This window comes from Mobula birostris, chromosome 31, assembly GCF_030028105.1.
Source record: "Mobula birostris isolate sMobBir1 chromosome 31, sMobBir1.hap1, whole genome shotgun sequence".
NCBI classification, from domain to species: Eukaryota; Metazoa; Chordata; class Chondrichthyes; order Myliobatiformes; family Myliobatidae; genus Mobula; species Mobula birostris.
This window is the reverse complement of record NC_092400.1, coordinates 8969726-8990642: the sequence shown is the minus strand read 5'-3', so window position 1 is coordinate 8990642 and position 20917 is coordinate 8969726. Positions and strand designations below refer to the sequence as shown.

At 40.0% G+C, this 20917-nt stretch overlaps 1 protein-coding gene across 2 annotated transcripts in view; it reads right to left on the bottom strand.

The window, feature by feature from the left end:
• rfc5 (replication factor C (activator 1) 5) overlaps positions 1–20917 on the bottom strand; it is a 76591-nt gene that overhangs the window by 53361 nt on the left and 2313 nt on the right. For both annotated transcript variants that reach the window (XM_072248014.1, XM_072248015.1), the window contains exons 2-3: positions 16726–16790; positions 4729–4865 (exon numbers count right to left, since the gene is read on the bottom strand). In XM_072248014.1, the coding sequence (XP_072104115.1) occupies positions 4729–4865; positions 16726–16790 (202 nt within the window). The remainder of the gene's footprint in view (positions 1–4728; positions 4866–16725; positions 16791–20917) is intronic.

Here is a 20917-nt window from a genome sequence, read left to right as displayed (position 1 = left end):
GGCTGGCAGAAACGTCTCAGCTAAATTTACTACTGCAGTCCCGTGATGAACCTGTGAGTGCATGGGCGGGGCCTCAATGCTGGCAGGCTGACCTGTCAATCTCACGGCTGGGAACACAATTCCCCCGGCGAGGTCATTACCGAGCAAGACTTCCACGCCTTTCATCAGTAATTCGGGCCTCACCCCGATCGTGACTAGTCCAGAGACCAGGTTGCTTTGAAAGTGTATCTGGTGCAAAGGGACTGCCTCTGTCCCTTCCCCAATACCTTTGACCTTAACCTCCCCAGTCTGGGTCTCTGAGCTAAACTCTAATACACTCTTCAGTATCAGCGACTGACACGCTCCCGTATCTCTCCAGATCCGCACTGGAACTGGTTTTAACCCCTCCTTCAATGACACCAATCTGGCCGAGATAAACCTCTCGCGCCCTTCCTGAACTTTGGCAGACCTGTCCCCTCCTAGTGGTTCGTTTACCAGCTCGATACAGCCAGTCAAAATCGCCGTTTTTCCTTTTCCCGTCTCCTTCTTTGGGGCAAAGCACCTGGACGCAAAGTGTCCGACTTTCCCGCAATTATAACAGACGACCCCCCAGGAGACTTCCTACCAGACTGCTCCCAGTCTGCCTTATCCTTCTCACTAGTCCCCGGCTTACTTTCTGACTTTTCTGGCGGACTCTCCCCGCCATCCTGACTACCCTTCTGGTAGCTTTTACTCGGGGCAAACTTCATTTTATGCGTCAACGCATATTCATCCGCTAACTTAGCAGTTGCGGCTAACATGGCTGCCTCTTTCTCATCTAGGTAGGGTCTCATACCCTCAGGGACACAACCTTTAAACTGCTCAATCAGGATCAGCTGTAGCAGTCTGTCATAATCCCCCTCTACCCCCTTCGAGGCGCACCAACGCTCACAATATGTCTGCATCTCACGGGCAAACTCTAAATACGTGCGGTCCCACTGCTTCCTCGCATTCCGGAACCACTGCCGGTATGCCTCCGGGACCAACTCATAAATCCTGAGGATGGCCTCTTTCACCACCTCATACCTCTGGGCATCTTCCGCGGACAAAGCTGAGTAAGCTTGTTGGGCTTTCCCTTTCAGTACACTCTGAAGCAAAACAGCCCACTTATCCCTCGGCCAGTCCTGACTTCTAGCAACTTTTTCGAAATGGAGAAAGTACCGATCCACGTCGGTATCATCAAATGGGGGAACCAGCCTAACTTCCTGGGTCGCCCGGAACCCTCCACCTTGGTTTGGCACGGGCCCCTGCTCTGCCCTTATCTTTAACTTCTCCAGCTCGAATTCCCTTTCCCTCTATTTCTCTTCTCGCTCCAACTGTCTCTCTCTCTCTTTCTCTTCTCGCTCCAACTGCCTGTCCCTCTCTTTCTCATCTCGCTCCAACTGCCGTACCCGGAACTCGTGCTCGAGTCTCAGATTTTCAAGCTGCACCTGTACCGCGTCTCCAGCAGGTTTTTCAATAGACACCACCTCCAGCTCCCCTTGGGGAAACACACCTTTAGATACATAGTGCTCTACGATAGCTCTGTGTATCTCCTCTCTCCTCATTGTCGATTTCCCCTTAGCAAGATTCAACCGTTTGGCCACAGCTACCAATTCCGTTTTCCTGACACCCTTTAATGCCTCCAAGGTCGGCGCCTTTATAAGTTCCTCAGCCTCCATTTCTGCTGTTTGTCTTTTCTTTCTTTCGGGAATTTTAACCCAATCAATTTATTCCGTCCCAAATTTAGCGTTCAAAATCGTGGACGAGAACCCCACTTATGATACGTACCCCGTAACTGGGTTGCCAAACCAGCAGAAATGGATCACTCAGTTGGAGTCTGGATTACTAGAACTAAGAAAGTTTTATTAAAGAAACAAGCAACACAGTACTCTAATCAAAATGATAATAAATGCAACAGCTCAACAATGATAAACACACATGTACACAGAATTAAGTTAACAGGATCAATCAAGCTCTATCGTTGTCTAGGGGTAAACGACCAGTTTCAAAGTGACGCAAAGTTCAGTTCAGTTCGCAGTAATCGCTGCCGTGGGAGATGGACAGTGGGGGGAAGGAGAGAGAGAGCAAAACGAATGAATATTCAAGCCACTTCCACACAGACCTTCGATATCCTTCTCAGTCAGCTTTCGTGCGAGCCCTTTGTGATGTCATCTGAGGTCACCGACCGTGACCCCTCCATTTCCAGATACGATCGTTTCTCTGTGGTGAACCTGTCACCCAGGCAAGGGTGGACACACACCAGGTTCCCGCCGATCGTGCCTTTCCACCTTGTGCGTCTATGGCTTGTCCCGCGACCAGCCGTACAAAACTTCCCACCGACTTGTGGGAGACGCACCGCTTCCAAGGTCTCGTTACCTCGGGGTGTCGTGTGTGTGTTGCCTTAGCGAACCTGTCCCTTTTTATCCCCCCTGCTGGGGTATCGCCTGTCCATCACTTCGAACAGTTCAGGGTTCAAAGGGGGAGTCGATCTTGACAGCTCTCCTTCCGTTACTCTCTCCCGTCCCTTCATTAACATCTCCAAATGCTGCTCCATTGTTTTCCTTATCTCTCTTTCTCCTGAAGACAGGTGGCAGACCAACTGCTGATCCCACTGGTGCCAGCCCAGGCCAGCTAACATCTTAATTTATGTGTATTCTCGTCACAGGGTATACTTAAAGCTGAAGTGATAGATTCCTGATTGGTCAGAGCATCAAGGGATGTGATAAGAGGGCAGGTGCACGGGGTTGAATGGGATATAGGATCAGCCATGATGAAATGGTGGAGTGGACTCAATAGCTGAATGTCCTAATTTTGCTCCTATGTTTTATGGTCTTATAGTGTTTTGGTTAGGCTACACCTTTAGTACTCTGTAATATTTGTGTCTTTACCAAAAAAGAATGCATTTGCTTTGAGGGAATCCCATGCAAATTCACCAGATTTGTTGCAGTATAACAGGTCAGGCAATAGGAGAAGAAATTAAGCGAGCTAAACTTCTATTAGTACAGAAGAATGACGTTATTGAATCACACAATTCTTAGAAGGCTCAACAAGATGGAAACAGGGAGAATATTACTGCTGGCTGAGGATTCAAGAAGTTGGGATCACAGAACCATTGAAATTTTCTGCTCAAGAGCCCTATAAAGGCACAGTCATGGATTGCAATCAACAATCAGGTCAACATATTTTTGGATATTAGAAATATCAGGGGATATAACAAGAAATATTTGAAGAAATAACAAACAGGATGGGCAAAGGAGAATTGGTTGATGTGTACTTGGATTTTCAGATGGCCTTTAATATGGTGCCACACGAGGCTGCTTTACAAGCTAAAGCCCACGGTATTAAAGGAAAGATTCCAGCATGGATAAAGCAATGATTGATTAGCAAGGGGGAAAGAGTGGGAATAAAGGGAGCCTTTTCTGGCTGGCTGCCGGTGACTAGAGGTGTTGCACAGGGGTCTGTGTAGAGACTGATTCTTTTTACGTTATATGTCAATGATTTGGATGATGGAATTGATGGCTTTGTTGCAAAGTTTGCAGATGATATGAAGACAGGGGGAGGGGCAGGTAATTTTGAGAAAATAAGGAGGCTACAGAAGAACTTAGATTAGGAGAATGGATGAAGAAAGGCAGATGGAATACAATGTCAGCAAATGTATGATCATGCACTTTGGTAGAAGAAATGAAAGAGTTGACTATTTTCTAAATGGAGAGAGAATACAAAAAAACTGAGGTACAAAGGGACTTGGAAGTCCTTGTACAGGATTCCCGAAAGGCTATTTTGCAGGTTGAGTCTGTGATAAGGAAGGCAAATGCAATGTTAGCATTCATTTCAAGAGCATTAGAATATTAAAACAAGGATGTAATGGTAAAGCATTGGTACGGCCTCATTTGGAGTTTTGAGAGAAGTTTTGGCCCGTTATCTAAGAAGGGATGTACTGAAACTGAAGATGGTTCAAAGGAGGTTCACAAAAGTTATATCAGGAGTGAATAGCTTGTCATATGAAGAACATTTGATGACTAGGGGTCTGTATTCAATAGAATTCAGAAAAGTGAGGGGTGACCTCATTGAAACCAATTGAATGGTGAAAGGCCTTGATAGAGTGGATGTAGAAAGGATGTTTCTTATTGTAAGAGGGTCTAAGAACAGAGGACATGGCCTCAGAATAGACAGGTGTCCCTGTAGAATGGAGATGAGGTGGAATTTCTTTAGCCAGAGAAAGGTGAATCTGTGGAATTCATTGCCACAGGCAGCTATGAAGTCTTTATGTGTATTTAAGGCAGAGGTTGATAAATTCTTGATTGGTCAGGGCATGAAGGGATATGGGGAGAAGGCAGGAGATTGGGGCTGAGAGGAAAATTGGATGAGCCATGATGAAATGGGCCAAATGATCTAAATCTGCTCCTATAGTCTTACATGATAAGAAAGTAGTATTGAGGTTCAAGATCAACCACAATTGCACTGAACAGTGAGGGGGCTCTAGAGCCCACAGTCTTCCCCCTCTTATTTATGTTATTAACGTGGTAAAAATGGTCCCAGCTCCGATCCACGAGAAATGCTCTGACTGCTGCCTTGAATTCTGTATCTACTGTATTGAAAAACATAAGTAAATCATCACTAAGCTAAATGTGTCCTTGTAAAATCTACTTCTAAATTGGAAACAACATTGTATTATTAAAGTTCCCCAAACTTCACTAAATTATTTTAGAATTCCAAAAACTTTGTTACCTCTAAAACCATTGAATTTAATTCTTTGTCCTTATAAAGTCGCTTGGCACAAGCCAATATGGTAGATGTTTTCCCAGTTCCTGGTGGTCCATAAAATAGCAGATGAGGGAGCCGATCTTCATTGATAAATCGCTCAACTATAACAAACAAATCCAAATAATTTTATTTTGGTTGTGTAATTTAAGCTTACATTGTTAAATAATAGGTTCACATGGAAAATATAGGTTAACTGTAAAATGCATCATGAATCTTTGGAAAATAAATTTGTTATCATTTGCAAACATTTAATCATTTAAAGCAAACCATTCGTAGATTTTCTTGTAAGGTGGAAAAAATGATTACTCTAGTTTCATAAGAAGAAAAATACAGCGGTAATATTCACACCTATTGAACACAGCTTTTAAATTAAATAGATCATATCTAAGACATCTTGCAAGTACAACAAATCTACAAGGTTTGGAAATATCTCTTTTGAAGTACCGTACTAAAAATCTGGGGGGGAAAATACTGCAGATGCTTGAAGTCAGGAAATGGGGAACAGGCAGGAAAATGAAGTTGAGACCAAAATTAGATCAACCACAATTTTAGTGTATGATGGAGCATTGTCAAACTGTATGCCTAATTGCACTTCTTACTTTAATAGAAGCACAGGTTAGTGGATTAAGAAACTGAGTCAATGCTTTAGGTTGATTGGTAGGATGGAAGGCAATGAAATTAAATATCAAGAGCAAGATTAAGAGATAGGGTAAGTGAATACCAAATGTAAAGTTGCGTGGAGGAGTTGTAAAATAGAGAAGACAAAAAAAACTGAAAATGTAGGAATCTAAATGGAAGAAATGCAAACATTCTATTTGCTTTTTATTTGAAGTTATTGAATTTAATGTTGAGTCTGAGAGGTTAGTCAAAGGATCTAGTTTTATTCTTCAAGTTTACACTGGCTGTGTTTGAGCAATGTAGGAAGCCATATACAGTACAGTGGTCATGGTAGAACCAAAATGAAGCATTAATCTCATAGGCATTGGAAACCCAAGTTCACTCTCATATACTGAGCACCACCAGCTTGATTGGAAACAATTATCAGCTACAACACAGTAAGTGCATGCTAAACACTGGAAATAAAATGCTGGAGAGCAAGCTGAACAACCCTACAATCACCAGATCAAATCTCTGCTTATCTACCATGTGCAGCGGTGAATAAGAGGACAATTAAACAATGTTAGGAATATTCCCATCTTCAATGGCAGCAAACCCAAAGTGTTTGCTACTACCTTCAACTGGAATTACTGAGTAGATTATCCATTTTTTTCCTCCTGCTTAGGTCCCTTCACCAAGTGACATCAAGAAATGATTGAGTACAGCAAAGACCAGGGATGCTATATCTAGCCCAAACATTCACCTGAAACTGTAAAACTATCCAGTTTTATTCTACTAACAAAAATTAGAGAAAATCCAAATCTAATCAGGCCAATCAATAACCAATTAGAAAATGAAGGAATGTTTTGACAACAATAATATTAAGTAGCATTTACATCCTGATAACCTGCTAATTGATCAGGTTCTGTCAAAACCTCAACTCCAGATTACTTTATTGCTTGGCTCAAACACAAATAGAATAACTGAATTCCCTAGGGGAGGCAAGAACAATAGCCCTTGACATCAAGTTGGCATTGAGTTGAGTGTAGCATCTAGGAGCCCAGCGAAATTGAAATCATTTACTGGAGTCAAGCACTGCATAAATTGAAATGGTTATGATGGTTTAAAGCCAATTATTTTAGTCCAATGACATTAAGGTAACTATTCCTCAGGATGGTGCCCAAAGACAGTCGTCTTGCAATGCTTCACTGCAGTCAAGTGGAAAAACTCTTTCAAGAGGTGCAGTCGACGTTTCAGGCCGAGACCTGTTGCTGCGTTCACCAGCAACTTTTATGCGTGTTGCTTGAATTTCCAGCATCTGCAGAATTCCTGTTGTTTGCGTTTTTAAACTCTTTCAATCTACATCTCAAATTATGAAGGTGCTAATGCTCAGATAACTGTCAAATAACATTCATACACACAAGTTGACAGAGTCTTACCAACCCCTCAACATCTCCCATGTTATTACTATTTTCAATACCATCACTGTCAAGAGTGCACACGGTCATCATTCACAAGAATTTTTAACTGAACAGGTTTTCATAACTTTTTTGGCTATGCACCCATATTGTGCGTGCATTATTGTTTATTTCTACACTATTTTGAAAAAGTAGCCAAAACAAATCCTCAGCGTCTCGGATCACTCCAGCTCCAGAAAGGCCATCTGGTCATGGAAGTCCTCCATCCAATCATACTCTGCAGGATAAGCAGCCCCCATCAAGTACTTACAAGAGTATGCTGAAGGGTGCATATTCTTCACAAAATGATTCATGGCCTGACCTCTGTAGCCTTTTCATTATCTCCAGAGCAAGCAAAGAATGTGATATTATACTCCCCACATGCCTAGATGACTGCATTTCCAAAAACAATCAAACAACTCAATACAATCCAGGATAAAGCAGCCAATTTGAATAGCAACTTATACTCGTGTTAAAGCATTCACTTCATTTTCTGGGGATATTCTCTAGTTTCAATAAGTTCAAAAAGCTGCAGCAAATCTCAAACAACAAACAACAGGAATTCTGCAGATGCTGGAAATTCAAGCAACACACATCAAAGTTGCCGGTGAACGCAGCAGGCCAGGCAGCATCTCTAGGAAGAGGTGCAGTCGACGTTTCAGGCCAAGACCCTTCGTCAGGCCTGAAACGTCGACTGCACCTCTTCCTAGAGATGCTGCCTGGCCTGCTGCGTTCACCGGCAACTTTGATGTGTGTAGCAAATCTCAAAGATGTGTTGCACAATACCTCTGAAACCTGGGTCATTAGGTGTGTGGGAACACCATCACCAACATATTCCTCTCCATGCCAAACAGCATCCTGACTCTGAACTGTGTCATTTCTCCAGCCCCATGGATTTAAAAAAAGTTGAAACTCCCTACACAATAGGGGATGCTTTCACAACCAAAAGCACACAGTTCAAGAATAATCATAATGAGAGATAAGTAAAGCTGTACTCTTGAATCACAATCATATCCTACTAAAATCTTTTTGGAAAAAAAGATTTATGCTGAAGTCACTCTTTTCTTTAATTATTTTAGTTGCAGGGACATCTAGAGCCAATTGATGATTACTCCAACCAGCATTAATGAACTGAATTAACAAGCACTGTTGCAAATATTTCCTACTAATCAATCATTTATACCTCTCTGGAACTCTGGAGACCTATTACGATCACATTTTAGAACAGTGGAGTGACCACTTTTGTCCACCTATTCAATAGCTGCAACCTCAAAAACCTGAGTATTTTTTCACTGCACATGGAAAATACACCAACATTCAAGGGGAAGGATTTGAAGCTGATGGATCATGCTTACAAAATCTATAAGCAAAGCATTAGTTCAAGACCATTAGATTTCGCAATAGCCTTGCCAGGTGTTTTTGGACAAATCATTTATTAGCCCAAGATCACTATTAATCCACAAACTTCGAAGAATACTTCCATATGGTTAAATTTTCCAGAAGCCTTTAAACAATAAGGATAGCATTGTATTTGACCATTTACAGTCAATCAAAATAACACGGCAGTGTACGCTGAATTCCTCCATCAATAACTATCAGGAAACACAGTTTTATAGATTTGTTACTCAGTTAAATGGTAGTTTGTCTGTTTCATGGCTTTTTAACTATTTCCATAAAATTTCAGCTAATTGGGACAGCTGCTTAATTGGGCCAAAATGTACTGGTCCCAACCAGAATCCACCATAGTTAAAACCCAGTACTGATCTCTGTTTCAAACTGAAAATGACCTTTCCACTCAATTACTTGTCTTTTTGCTTCTTAGCCAATTTTCTATCCATACTAATATATCACAGCAATGCCATTAGCTTTTAGCTTGTGGCACCTGTTTGAATTCAATCTTAAAATCAAACGCCCTAAAACAGATAATCTAACATCAGGTTGCTCAGGAAACCTGTTTGGCCTCTCATTCACTCAAAAGTACAGTAAATCCTTGTTATCTGTGGACTAACTACCCATGGATCCATTAACTTACAAAGTCAACTGAGGAACACTGAAGAGCGTGGATTGAGTGTGTGAAGCCAAGGCTAACTCAGGGCTCCAAATAACTGGGAGTCAGGAACATGAAAAAGGCTTACAAGCGGAGCTGGGATCTAGCGTGCGAGCCCTGTTTGTAAATTACAGATGGCTGACAAATTGCAGTTCTCCAGGTTGTTTCCACATCCCTTTAAAACCACAGAATTTATCAGAAAATTTAGTTTATTATTGAGTCACATATAAGAAAATGCAAAATAAAGTGTTCCCAGATGTCATCCAATAGTTCAGACAAACTGCAGTGTGGTAGTACTTGTGGTACTGGATTACTGGAATTACACGTGAATTCTTCCTCATCTACCCTGCTCATTACATTCCAAAATAAATTGTCATACAGGTTTCCCCCGCCATCCAAAGATACAGCGTCCCTATGAAACGGTTCGTAAGCCAGAATGTCGTAAAGCGAAGAAGCAATTACCATTAATTTATATGGGAAAACTTTGTGAGCGTTCGCAGACCCAAAAATAACCTACCAAATTATGCCAAATAACACATAATACCTAAAATAACACTAACATATAGTAAAAGCAGGAATGATATGAATACACAGCCTATATAAAGTAGAAATACTTTTCCACAATCATTGCGCACCGTTCTCCGTAGCAAAAATCTCATGCGAGCGCTCTCGGCAGAAACACGGTGCAAGCGCTCTCCAGTAACCTTTAAGCTATGAAGCTGCCAAATCGTACCAAATAACACGTAAAAATACACAGCCGATATAAAGTAGAAATAATGTATGTACAGTGTAGTATCACTTATGGTAATCATGAAGACATCGAGCACACTGATGATGGTGTGTTAGGCTGAGTCGTCGGAGTCTGGGGTGGTGCAGTGGCCCCCAACCTCCAGGCAGCAACCCGATACCGATCCACGAAGAATGCAGGGGTCCAGCGGCAGCCGGGACACATCCAGCACATCTTTAAGAAAAAAGCCGAAATAAACAAGCTAATTAATTAGGTGCCGCCCGGCACATACATGTCGGCCCAGATCAGAGACGACGCAATCGACAATCGCCTCTGATCCGGGCCGACATTTACATGCCGGGCGGCACCTAATTAATTAGCTTGTTTATTTCGGCTTTTTTTCTTGAAGATGCGCTGAGTGCGTTCCAGCTACCGCTGCATTCTCCGCGAATCGGTATCTGTCCAGGGCCCAGGGGTTAGGGTGGTGGGACTCTGGGGTGTCACCTCATCGTCGATCAGGGCAGGCAGGTCATCTTCTTCTATGTCTGCCTGCCTCGATGTCGAAGGTCGAGGTTCGTCGTCTGCTGTGGCTGATGTGGAAGGCTTGCTTGACTGCTTAGCCTCACGCATTTTTCTATCATACAATTCTTTGTAAGCACTCAAACCATCCTGCAAATATGTCCTAAACCGACGTACCCTTCCAAAATTAAAGACGTACTTTATCATTGCAGCGAAAATCTCACACAGCTGCTTCACGTTCAGTTCCTGGAAGACTTCACTTTCACTACTGCATTCGGTTTTGATTGTTATCCTTTCCTCTTCCAATTGCATCAGCTCTTCATCTATCAGTTCTTGGTCATGGGATGGCAAAACCTCTTCAACATCATCTTCATCAACTTCCACAAGGCAAACTCACTTTGTCCTTACTTCATTCACCACGATCGAAACACTTAATTATATCTAGTTTTACGCTGTGTAACACCCTTATGAGCTCGTTTAGGCTTTTCTGATACCTTAGAACTCATCTTGCAAATGGCTGCTCACAGACATGTGTTTAAGCAATGCCAGCTAGAATGCTGTTCCGAATCCGGGGGAGAGCGGCTGCTCAGGGCGCGCGCTATTTTTTTTTTGCGCGCTGCTTTTCCCCGCGCGCTGCCTTTTTTCGTAACAGTGAAACCACCTTCTGTTAGCGAAAACAGGGAACTAATGTAGGTCTTTCGTAACAGTGAGGTTTCGTAAAGCGAACGTTCGAAAAGCAGGGGACACCTGTATTTTCTTTCATAACATTATTTTGGCTCAGCTACATCATATAATTTTCCTTTTCTTTGGAAATGTCCTTATCATATCTCCTTTGTACTGAATTCCAGTAATCTCCCAATAACAGATGTAGTCCAGCTTCTGTGTAGTTTCTTCTCTTCTTACTTCCTTGCAGTTTTCCAACCTGCTAAGACTTTCCGAGAATCTAGAGAATACTGGAGAATACAGGAAGATGTTATCCAATTCATTCACTATCTTTGCAACTTCTTCTTTGAGGACCCTAAGATTCAGGTCATTATGTGTAGAGGGATACCGAATCTCCCAGAAAAACAATCTCATTACTCCTAATCCCCTTTTCCTTATTTCTCAATGCCCATGTAACTTATTCTCATTCACACAAACCCATCAATTCATTTCTGATTCAGTTTTGCCATCAACTTGATTCATCTTTCCAAAAGGAGCATTTTACAATAACCAATTAACCCCTGCAGCACATCTCTCAGTTGTGGGAAAGAAACCAAGATACCTATAGGAAATCCACCTGGGCATAGAGAGAACATAAAAAATTCACAAAGACAGCACCCGAGGTCAGAATCAAACCCAGGTCTGTGGAGCTGTGAAGCAGTAGCACTGAATGCTATTCCATTGTACTACCCCTCACTTCTCCAAATATCTCCTATCCCTGACTTTCCCATTATTGCCATTCTCTTCCTTCAAGGGAACGATATGTACTTTAGCTGTGTCCTTCCCTATTACACACTTGCAGGAGCTATTCTTACTCGCTGCTTCTACATTCCTTGCTAAGTTGCTCTCAATCTATTTTCTCCCACTGCAATCTTTTTTCTCCCCCCACAGCAAGTAGTCTCAGCATTGTGCACAGTATTTCATCAAGTCAAATCGATTTCAATTCATTAGGTTAGATTTAGAATTCTACCAGGACTCACCAAATCAATACAAACTAATTTTCCAGAATCACCAAGAGTTCAAAAATAATTCATTAAATTTCATTTTGTGCTATGCAGCTAAAAATAAACTACACTTGAACAAAGTTACAGTTAACAAAGAAGCTACTTAGGATGATTTTTTTTTTCATTCTATAACTCATAACTTAAAATGATATCAACAGCACAAACTCCTATAAACTATTCTTAAAAGGTCATCTTTTCATCTTGGCCTTGAGGGAAAGCATATACATCACGAGCTAATGACTCATTACAAATGCAGATAACTAAATCCCTGTGGCCTATTATTAGAGTTTTATATCCCTCATCAAACTTGATAGATAGGCAACATTAGAAGAAATGTAGGTTAATGTGACCGTTACCCAGAAGTAAATCTGGTATTAGAATAAAGTCAAACTTTAGATTATTAATGACCCTGCAAGGGCTTTCAAAGCCAATAATTTAGAATCTCTCATGAAGTTAAAAACAACTCAAATTTCAATCAGATATTTTCTTTAAGCAGATATGGGTTATGGGAGGAATGGTAGGAAATGCAGTGGAAAAAAATAGAATCTTCTTTACAAATTCTAAATTTACTTTCCAAACTTGAACTAATGCTATACAACTTAATTAGTGAAAAACCCAGCAAGATCAATTCAGAGTGGGCACTGAGGAGATACAGCACATCACAATGTAAACAAATAAAAAGAACAAAACTAACAGTATAAAATACAGCACACTGATTATTGAGGCAGTTTATGAAGTCTGTATTTGAAGACTCCCAAGTATAATCTTGAATTTATTTTTCATTTAATAATATCTGTTCATTATATTTGATTCTACGTTAAGTTTTTGCTTTTAAAATCATATTCTTCTTTAATATAAAAAGAAAACATGCACATAAAATATTTATTATCAATCATATTTGAGGCTTAGACATCTTTTTGGGATAATCTTATATTTGATTTTTAAAATATATTTTAGCTGTTTTTGATCGCTTCAATATCACTATGTAGGTGACTTTTAATTTGTAACTTTCATTTTTGTTGTAGAATTATAGCCTTAATCATTTTGTCCATTACCAATACCACGGAAAATAATCACCACATTGAACTTTGAGACTATCACAGTTGAAGAACTCAGAGTGGGTTTTCATTTAGAATTAGCAAAGAAGAAAAGCTCTGAAAAATATAGAAAATCTTTTTCTGTTGTGTTCTTGATACTAAAAAATATACCTCAAGCAAAAGATCCAGAAATTGCCAAATAAAACTACAGAATCAGACACTTGAGCTGATGTGTCTACCTTTTGATTTTGAATTTTAAAGATTTGGGCAAAAATAAAAACACATTCTTTAAAATTAGAATAAATTACATGATTAAAATTATGAGATGCTATTTCCTCAGATAATGCTAACTATAAACAAAAGAGATTCTGCAGATGCTGGAAATTCCAGAGTAACACACACAAATGCTGGAGAACTCAGCAGGTCAAGCAGCTTTCATGGAGAGGAATAATCAGTTGATGTTTTGGACTGAAACCCTTCATCAGGTCGGTGTTAAACCTTAGAGAAGTCAAGAATAACTCTCCACTTGATTGTCTACTGCACTACATTTCCTCAGTAATTATAACACTAGATTCTGCATTGTTATTAATTCCATCATAGACTACCTCGATGTATTAATGTGATTAAATGATTTGACTGGATGTCATGCAAAACAAAACTTTTCTCCATACCTCAGTACATGTGACAATAAACCAATATGCCAATTTAATGGCACTAATAAATCTTTACTCCTGTACTCAAATCCTCTCATAAAAAGACAAAATATTTCCCTTCCTAATCATCCTCTACATCTGCAGTGGTTTTTAATGATCTGTGTACAAAGACTTATGAGCCTCTGAATTTAAACACTACAGAAATCTCTCATCTTCAAGAAAGTATTTTGATTTTCTCTTTTGTGCACCGTGGGTAACTTCACATTTTTCGGCATTATATTGCGACTGCCTCCTCCTGCCCACTTGCCTTGTCTATATCCTCTTTAAATTTCTTTACATTTGCCTCTACTCACATTCTCAGCTAGTTTTTTTTAAATCACCAAGAAGTGTGTAAATATGTTAAATGGTCCCTTCAGCCAAACTGCTGAGAGTTCATGAATAGCTGCAGTCAAGTACCAATCCCTGTTCTAGTTGCCAACGTGAGAAAACTTGCTCATTCCAATTGTTTTCCTTCTGATAACACTCAATCCCTATCAGTCTATTATCCCTCTCCCCACCCCCATCAACTCTTGTTGCTTATAAACTGTCCTTCACTATAGACTGCAACATGTTTTTACAAGTCAACTGCCCCCTGGTTTCTTTTTCCCTAGTATTTTAAGTCAGGTCAAATCTGTTAACCCATAATCTACTGAATCAATTCGAGACTCTGTAGAATATTGGAAGACGCCAACAAAAATTCACTACCTATAAAGCTACTTCCTTCAAAACACTGGGATTTTCTTGGGTCCATGCAGTTCACTAAATATACCTGCTTCACCTGTGAGTGTTTGGCTGCCCGGATTGTGGGAAGGGAAGGGGCAAAGGAGCAGAAGTTTCATGTTTCCCTCCCTGCTCATTGTTATTTCTGTTTTTCCAATGTCTCCTTCAACTCTAACAACATCCACTCCCCTCCTCACAGCAACTTTTGATGCAGGTCGAGTACTGCTTATCCAAAATTCCAAACACCTCCGAAATCCAAAATATTTTGAGTGCTAACATAATGTCACAAATGGAAAATTTCATATGGTGCTGGGAAAATCCCCAGGCATTGCGCAGGTCTCTCTGCACACAGACAGTTCTGAAAAGTAACCTCACATATATAGCGTAAGAGAAGTTAATGAAAAATAGAAAAGCACAGCATAAAGCAAACAAGGAAGATATCGATCCTGTATTTAAAGAGTAGGTTTGTCAGTGGAGTAGACATATGCCGCTCAATGCTATACCGATCATCAAACAACGATCCATCATGACAAACTGAAAATTGAAGTTAATTGTGAGAATTCAGCAGTCTGGTTGCAGAAATTTTAAGAAAAGGCACGGGATTAAATTTTTAAAGATTTGTGCTGATGAAGCATCCGCTGATCACGAAGCAGCAGAGAAATTGATTTATGAACTTGCCAAGATCGTCACTGATGAAAATCAAACACGCTGAACTGTTGCATCAGTACATACAGTGGCATGCAAAAGTTTGGGTACCCCGGTCAAAATTTCTGTTACTGTGAATAGCTAAGCGAGTAAAAGATGAACTGATTTCCAAAAGGCATAAAGTTAAAGATGACACATTCCTTTAATATTTTAAGCAAGAAATCTTTTTTAATTCCATCTTTTACAATTTCAAAATAACAATAAAGGAAAAGGGCTCAAAGCAAAAGTTTGGGCACCCTGCATGGCAGTACTTAGTAACACCCCCTTTGGCAAGTATCACAGCTTGGAAATGCTTTTTGTAGCCAGCTAAGAGTCTTTCAACTCTTGTTTGGGGGATTTTCACCCAATTTTCTTTGCAAAAGGCTTCTAGTTCTGTGAGATTCTTGGGCCGTATTGCATGCACTGCTCTTTTGAGGTCTATCCACAGATTCTCGATGATGTTTAGGTCAGGGGACTGTGAGGGCCATGGCAAAACCTTCAGCTTGCGCCTCTTGAGGTAGCCCATTGTGGATTTTGAAGTATGTTTAGGTTCATTATCCTGTTAACCATATAACAATTACAGCACGGAAACATGCCTTCTTGGCCTTTCTAGTCCGTGCCGAATGCTTACTCTCACCTAGTCCCATCTACCTGCACTCAGCCCATAACCCTCCATTCCTTTCCTGTCCATATACCTATCCAATTTTTTTTTTAAATGACAAAATCGAACCTGCCTCTACCACTTCTACTGGAAGCTCGTTCCACACAGCTACCACTCTCTGAGTAAAGAAGTTCCCTCTCATGTTACCCCTAAACTTTTGCCCCTTAACTCTCAATTCATGTCCTCATTTGAATTTCCCCTACTCTCAATGGAAAAAGCCTATCCACATCAACTCTATCTATCCCCCTCATAATTTTAAATACCTCTATCAAGTCCCTCCTCAACCTTATACGCTCCAAAGAATAAAGACCTAACTTGTTCAACCTTTCTCTGTAACTTAGGTGCTGAAACCCAGGTAACATTCTAGTAATCTCCTCTGTACTCTCTCTATTTGCTTGTAGAAGCCATCCTCTTTTCATCTTCAGCTTTTTTACAGACTGTGTGATGTTTGCCTCCAGAATTTGCTAGTATTTAATTGAATTCATTCTTCCCTTTACCAGTAAATGTTCCCTGTGCCACTGGCTGCAACACAAGCCCAAAGCATGATTGATCCCCCCCCCCCGTGTTTAACAGTTGGAGAGGGGTTCTTTTCATGAAATTCTGCACCCTTTTTTCTCCAAACATACCTTTGCTCATTGCAGCCAAAAAGTTCTATTCAAAAGGTTCAAAGGAACATCTAAACAAGCTTGATACATTTTGGAAACAAGTCCTGTGGACTGATGAAGTTAAAATAGAACTGTTTTTCCCCTCCATAGATGCTGCCTGACCTGCTGAGCTCTTCCAGCATTTTGTGTGTGTTGGCCTTGTTCTCTGAATCCCCCTTCCTCCTCTGTATCTTACAACATGTTTAATTTCTAACATTTACTAGATTTGATGAAATGCTTCTAGAACATTAACCGTTTCCCCTCTACAGAGGCTGCCTGACCTGCTGTGTATTTCCAGCACTTTCAAAGATTACAAAGACCAACAGTAATGTCACACCTTAATAACATACACCTATCACAAGAAATATATTTTTAAATTTCCACTAGTTTACACTGTACTTCTATTTTGATTGATCTTACAAAATAAATGGGAGCAGAAAATGAAATATTGCAACTTGACAGCAACTTACTTGTGTTAAGGATATCTTGATGGGAAATAAGATCATCCAAGGTCTGGGGCCGATACTTTTCCACCCTGGAACAGAAATTTGAGATAATTTATATGGCTTTTAAATAGATAAAATCAAATTTTGGGGCAGACATGATTCAATGATAATTAAGGTAGGAGAATTTACCCATGGATGCAGACACACTTAGTTATTCCATTACTAAATGGACAGGTACTAGTTAAAAGTCATAAATAATAATGTATGTCTAAAAGAATTTGCAAAATCGTAATAGATGGTTCCAGCTGACCAATATTTAAGATAATCTCAAATTCATAGTCACTATGCAAGAATTTAATTTTATCAATGTTTTTAAAGAATGTATTGCTGCAAATGGGCAACTCTTAACTGTGCACGAAAAAATGACTGCATGATTTTTATTCATGAACATAATGAATACTAAATATTGTCACAGGCATTCTTAACCTACCATTAAGAATGCCAGTTACCGTATTTACTAGTATTTCTGTGATTATGACATGCCTTCTCTGCCGATAAAATGGCTTATATCTTGAGGCACACATAGAGTGAGAGCATAAAGTCCAAATTGAGAATTGCTGATAGAACCATTTAGTTGCTTGGACAAAAGATCAGCTTCAGTAGCACGTGAATAGTCTTTTCCATGCATGCATCAATAGTTTCCCACTCTTTTTCTATCAAAAAGTTAGGTAGAAGACAAAGCATAACTCAACATTAGACTAAAAATAGAAAGTGCATTTTGCTATCTAGGGTCCATTGTGAAAGATAATACTGCACTTGGATCATAAGACCTAGCAGCAGAAATGGGCCATGCAAACCATTTGGGTCTTCTCTACTATTCAATCATAGGTGATTTATTTTCCCTCTCAATCTCATTCTCCTGCCTTCTCCCTGTAATCTTTGATGCCCTTATTAATCACGAACTCATTAACCTTCACTTTAAATACACCCAATTATTTGCCTCAACAACATCTATAACAATAAATTCCACAGATTCACTACCTTCTGGCTAAATAAATTCTTCATCATTGTTTTAAAGGGATATCCTTCTAATCTGAGGCTGTGCCCTACATCCTAGATTCTTACACTGCTGGAAACATCCTTTCCATATCCACTCTATCTATGCTTTTTGTCCACATCAACTACGATACCTATCCATGCTAATCCCACTTGCCAACATTAGACCTATATTCTTCTATACGTTCCATATCTAAGTACCTGTACAAATTTTTTAAACTTCATAATTATATCTGACTTTACCACCTTCTCTAACTACTTGTATTGAAACATATGCAGTTTGTAATCACCAATTTCCTTTATTAAATTTGCACAATAATAAACTCATCCTTAGTAGAAAGGTGTTGATTGACCAGGTCTGCAGCCTTAGCATACTGACGATTGGCAGTAAAACACAGATTGCAAACAAGTGCTAAGAACAACTCAACAACTGAACATTCACTTTTGATGTGTCTGGTGTATTATTTGTAGCTCATGGAAGAGGAAAAAAAATCAATACAAGCAAAAATACTTTTGCTAAACTGGGCACGTGCAAAGACGAGAGATAAACCCACCTGCAACGATACGCGAGATGGGGAAAAGCCTGAGCTAAGTGATTGGCATGGTGCCCTCAACTCTTCTAAAGTTTTTAGTAAATGGACATATAGACTTTAAAAAAATTGGTGCTAATATCTACTCTGGAGTTGTTCAAACCACAGATAATGGTATATTCTGACTCACAAAAATGAGATTGTTAAAACCACAAGTTGTGGTTTCTTCCCATCCCCTCCTCCAGCTGGTTCTGTCTGCCCATCACTCTCTCCACATCTGGTCCCAGCCTTGCTAAATATAGGTCCTCCCCAGATTAGGAACAACTGACTTATGGACATTCTGTACATACGAAGAAGCATTTAGGAGAACAGCAGAACAGATGGGGTCCTGAAGAAGGGTCTCAGCCAGAATCATTGACGGCTTATTCATGTCCATAGATGCTGCCTGATTTGCTGAGTTCTTCCAGCCTTTTGTGTGTGTTGCTGGAGACTGTTTTTTTGGATGCTGTGTTGCTGCAGGCATCTTCTGCTTGGTGTGGGAAAGGGGAATTTCCATGTTACTTTTCTCCCCACACCCTCCCCGAAGCCAAAACAATCGGAAGACTGGTTCAAGCTGAGCAATGAGTTAGCTGGTTGCTGGTCTCCCCATGCCTCTTCACTCTCACAAACTGTACCCTGTCACAACCTGGGAATGGCTTGTCAATCTTTCCTGTTTTCTTTCAGTCTAGATGGAGGGTCTTGACCTGAAATATCAATATCAAAAAGTTCAATATCAACTTGAACTTTTTGCCTTCACAGATGCTGCTTGATATTTTGAGTTTGAGCAGCAAGCATTTTAATGCCTGGTTGGCATCTGAACCAAATACATGAGACACTGCGGTTGGTGGAATCTACATTTGCAGCTGCATTAATTAATAAATGTTGAAGCTGTTTTCAGAGAGTGACTAATGACATAAATGACCTTTTAAAAATACAGGTATTATCACAGAATTTTCCATTTTTTTGGAAATATTTCTAGATATGTGTAATAATTATATATAAAAAACGACATTCTACTATATGACTAAGTGGTAGTTATCAGTTACCAAACTTCCATATATCTTTAGTCCAATTATGTGATTCAGAATCATTTATATTCTTTGCCTACTTATACCTACTGAAAATCATCCCAAGCCATCTTTGCTCACCCCTACTATACCCGCATCCATATTTTATACCTAGACGATTATTACGCACTCAGTGGCCACTTTATTAGGTGCACCTGCTTATTAATGCAAATATCTAATTGACCAAACATGTGGCAGCAAGTCAATGGATAAAAGCATGCAGACATGGTCAAGAGATTCAATTTTTGTTCAGACCAAATATCAGAATAAGGAAGAAAAGTGGCTTTGACCGTGGAATGATAGTTGGAATCAAATGGTGTGGCTTGAGTATCTCAGAAACTGCTGAAATGGGATTTTGACGCACAACAGTCTGTCGTGTACAGAGAATAGTGCGACAACAAAAAATACCCAATGAGTGGCAGTGCTGTAGCTGAAAATGCCTTGTTAATGAGAGGTCAGAGGAGTATGACCAGACTGGTTCAAGCTGACAGCAAGGTGACAGTAACACAAATAATCTCGCATTTCAACAGTGTTATGCAGCAGAGACCTCTCAACACACACATCGAACCTTGAAGTGGTTGGGCTACACCAGCAGACGATCGTGAACACACTCAATGGCCACTTTATTAGGTACAGGAGATACCTAATAAATGGCCACTAAGTGTAATTCACAACTGGTCAATAAGCATCTTGCATCCTAGATTAATTTAATCACACCCAAAACCTGCAATGTGTATCCTGATTTGCAACAAAACTATCAGCTGGAACAACTCAGTGGATTCTTGTGGGAGCAAAGGAATTGTCGATGTTTCAGGTGAAAACCCCGCATCATGATGCCAACAGCTCCTTCCCTCCCAGAGATAGATGCTGCTTAAAGAACTTAAGATTGGGCAGCAACTATGGAAAAAGGGAAAAGTGTCAACATTTCAGAATAAAGACTGTTCATCAGAATGTTCTTTAAGGGTCTTCAATATGAAATGTTAACATGGTTTCTCTTTCTATAAATGGCTGTCTGACCTGCTGAATGTTTTCAGCATTCTGTTTTTGTTTTAAATAGATTGAAAATTTTGCTTTCTACTGACTTGAAAATTCTAAATGGGATGGTGTTTTATGTATAGGCATGCTGGCTTAAAGTACTAGGATGTTAAATAGATAAAAATAACTGGTCTACAGTTCAAGTACTGTCTGCAGTTCTAGACTCTCCAACAGAGAGAGAGAAATGGAAAAGATGATGTGAAGTGAACCTAATTAAGACCATAACACATAGGAGCAGAAATAAGCTATTCCGTCCATTGAGTCTGTTCCACCATTAAATCATAACCCGATTTATTTTCCCTCTCAACCCCATTCTCCTGCTTTCTCCCCGCAACATTTGATCCCCTAATCAGGAAACTATCAATCTCCATTTAAATATTTTTTCTCAGAGATACAGCACAATAATAACAATTACATCCAGCCCAATCAACCTACAGCACCCAATTACATCCATGTGACCAGATAACCTACTAACCTGTATGTCTTTGG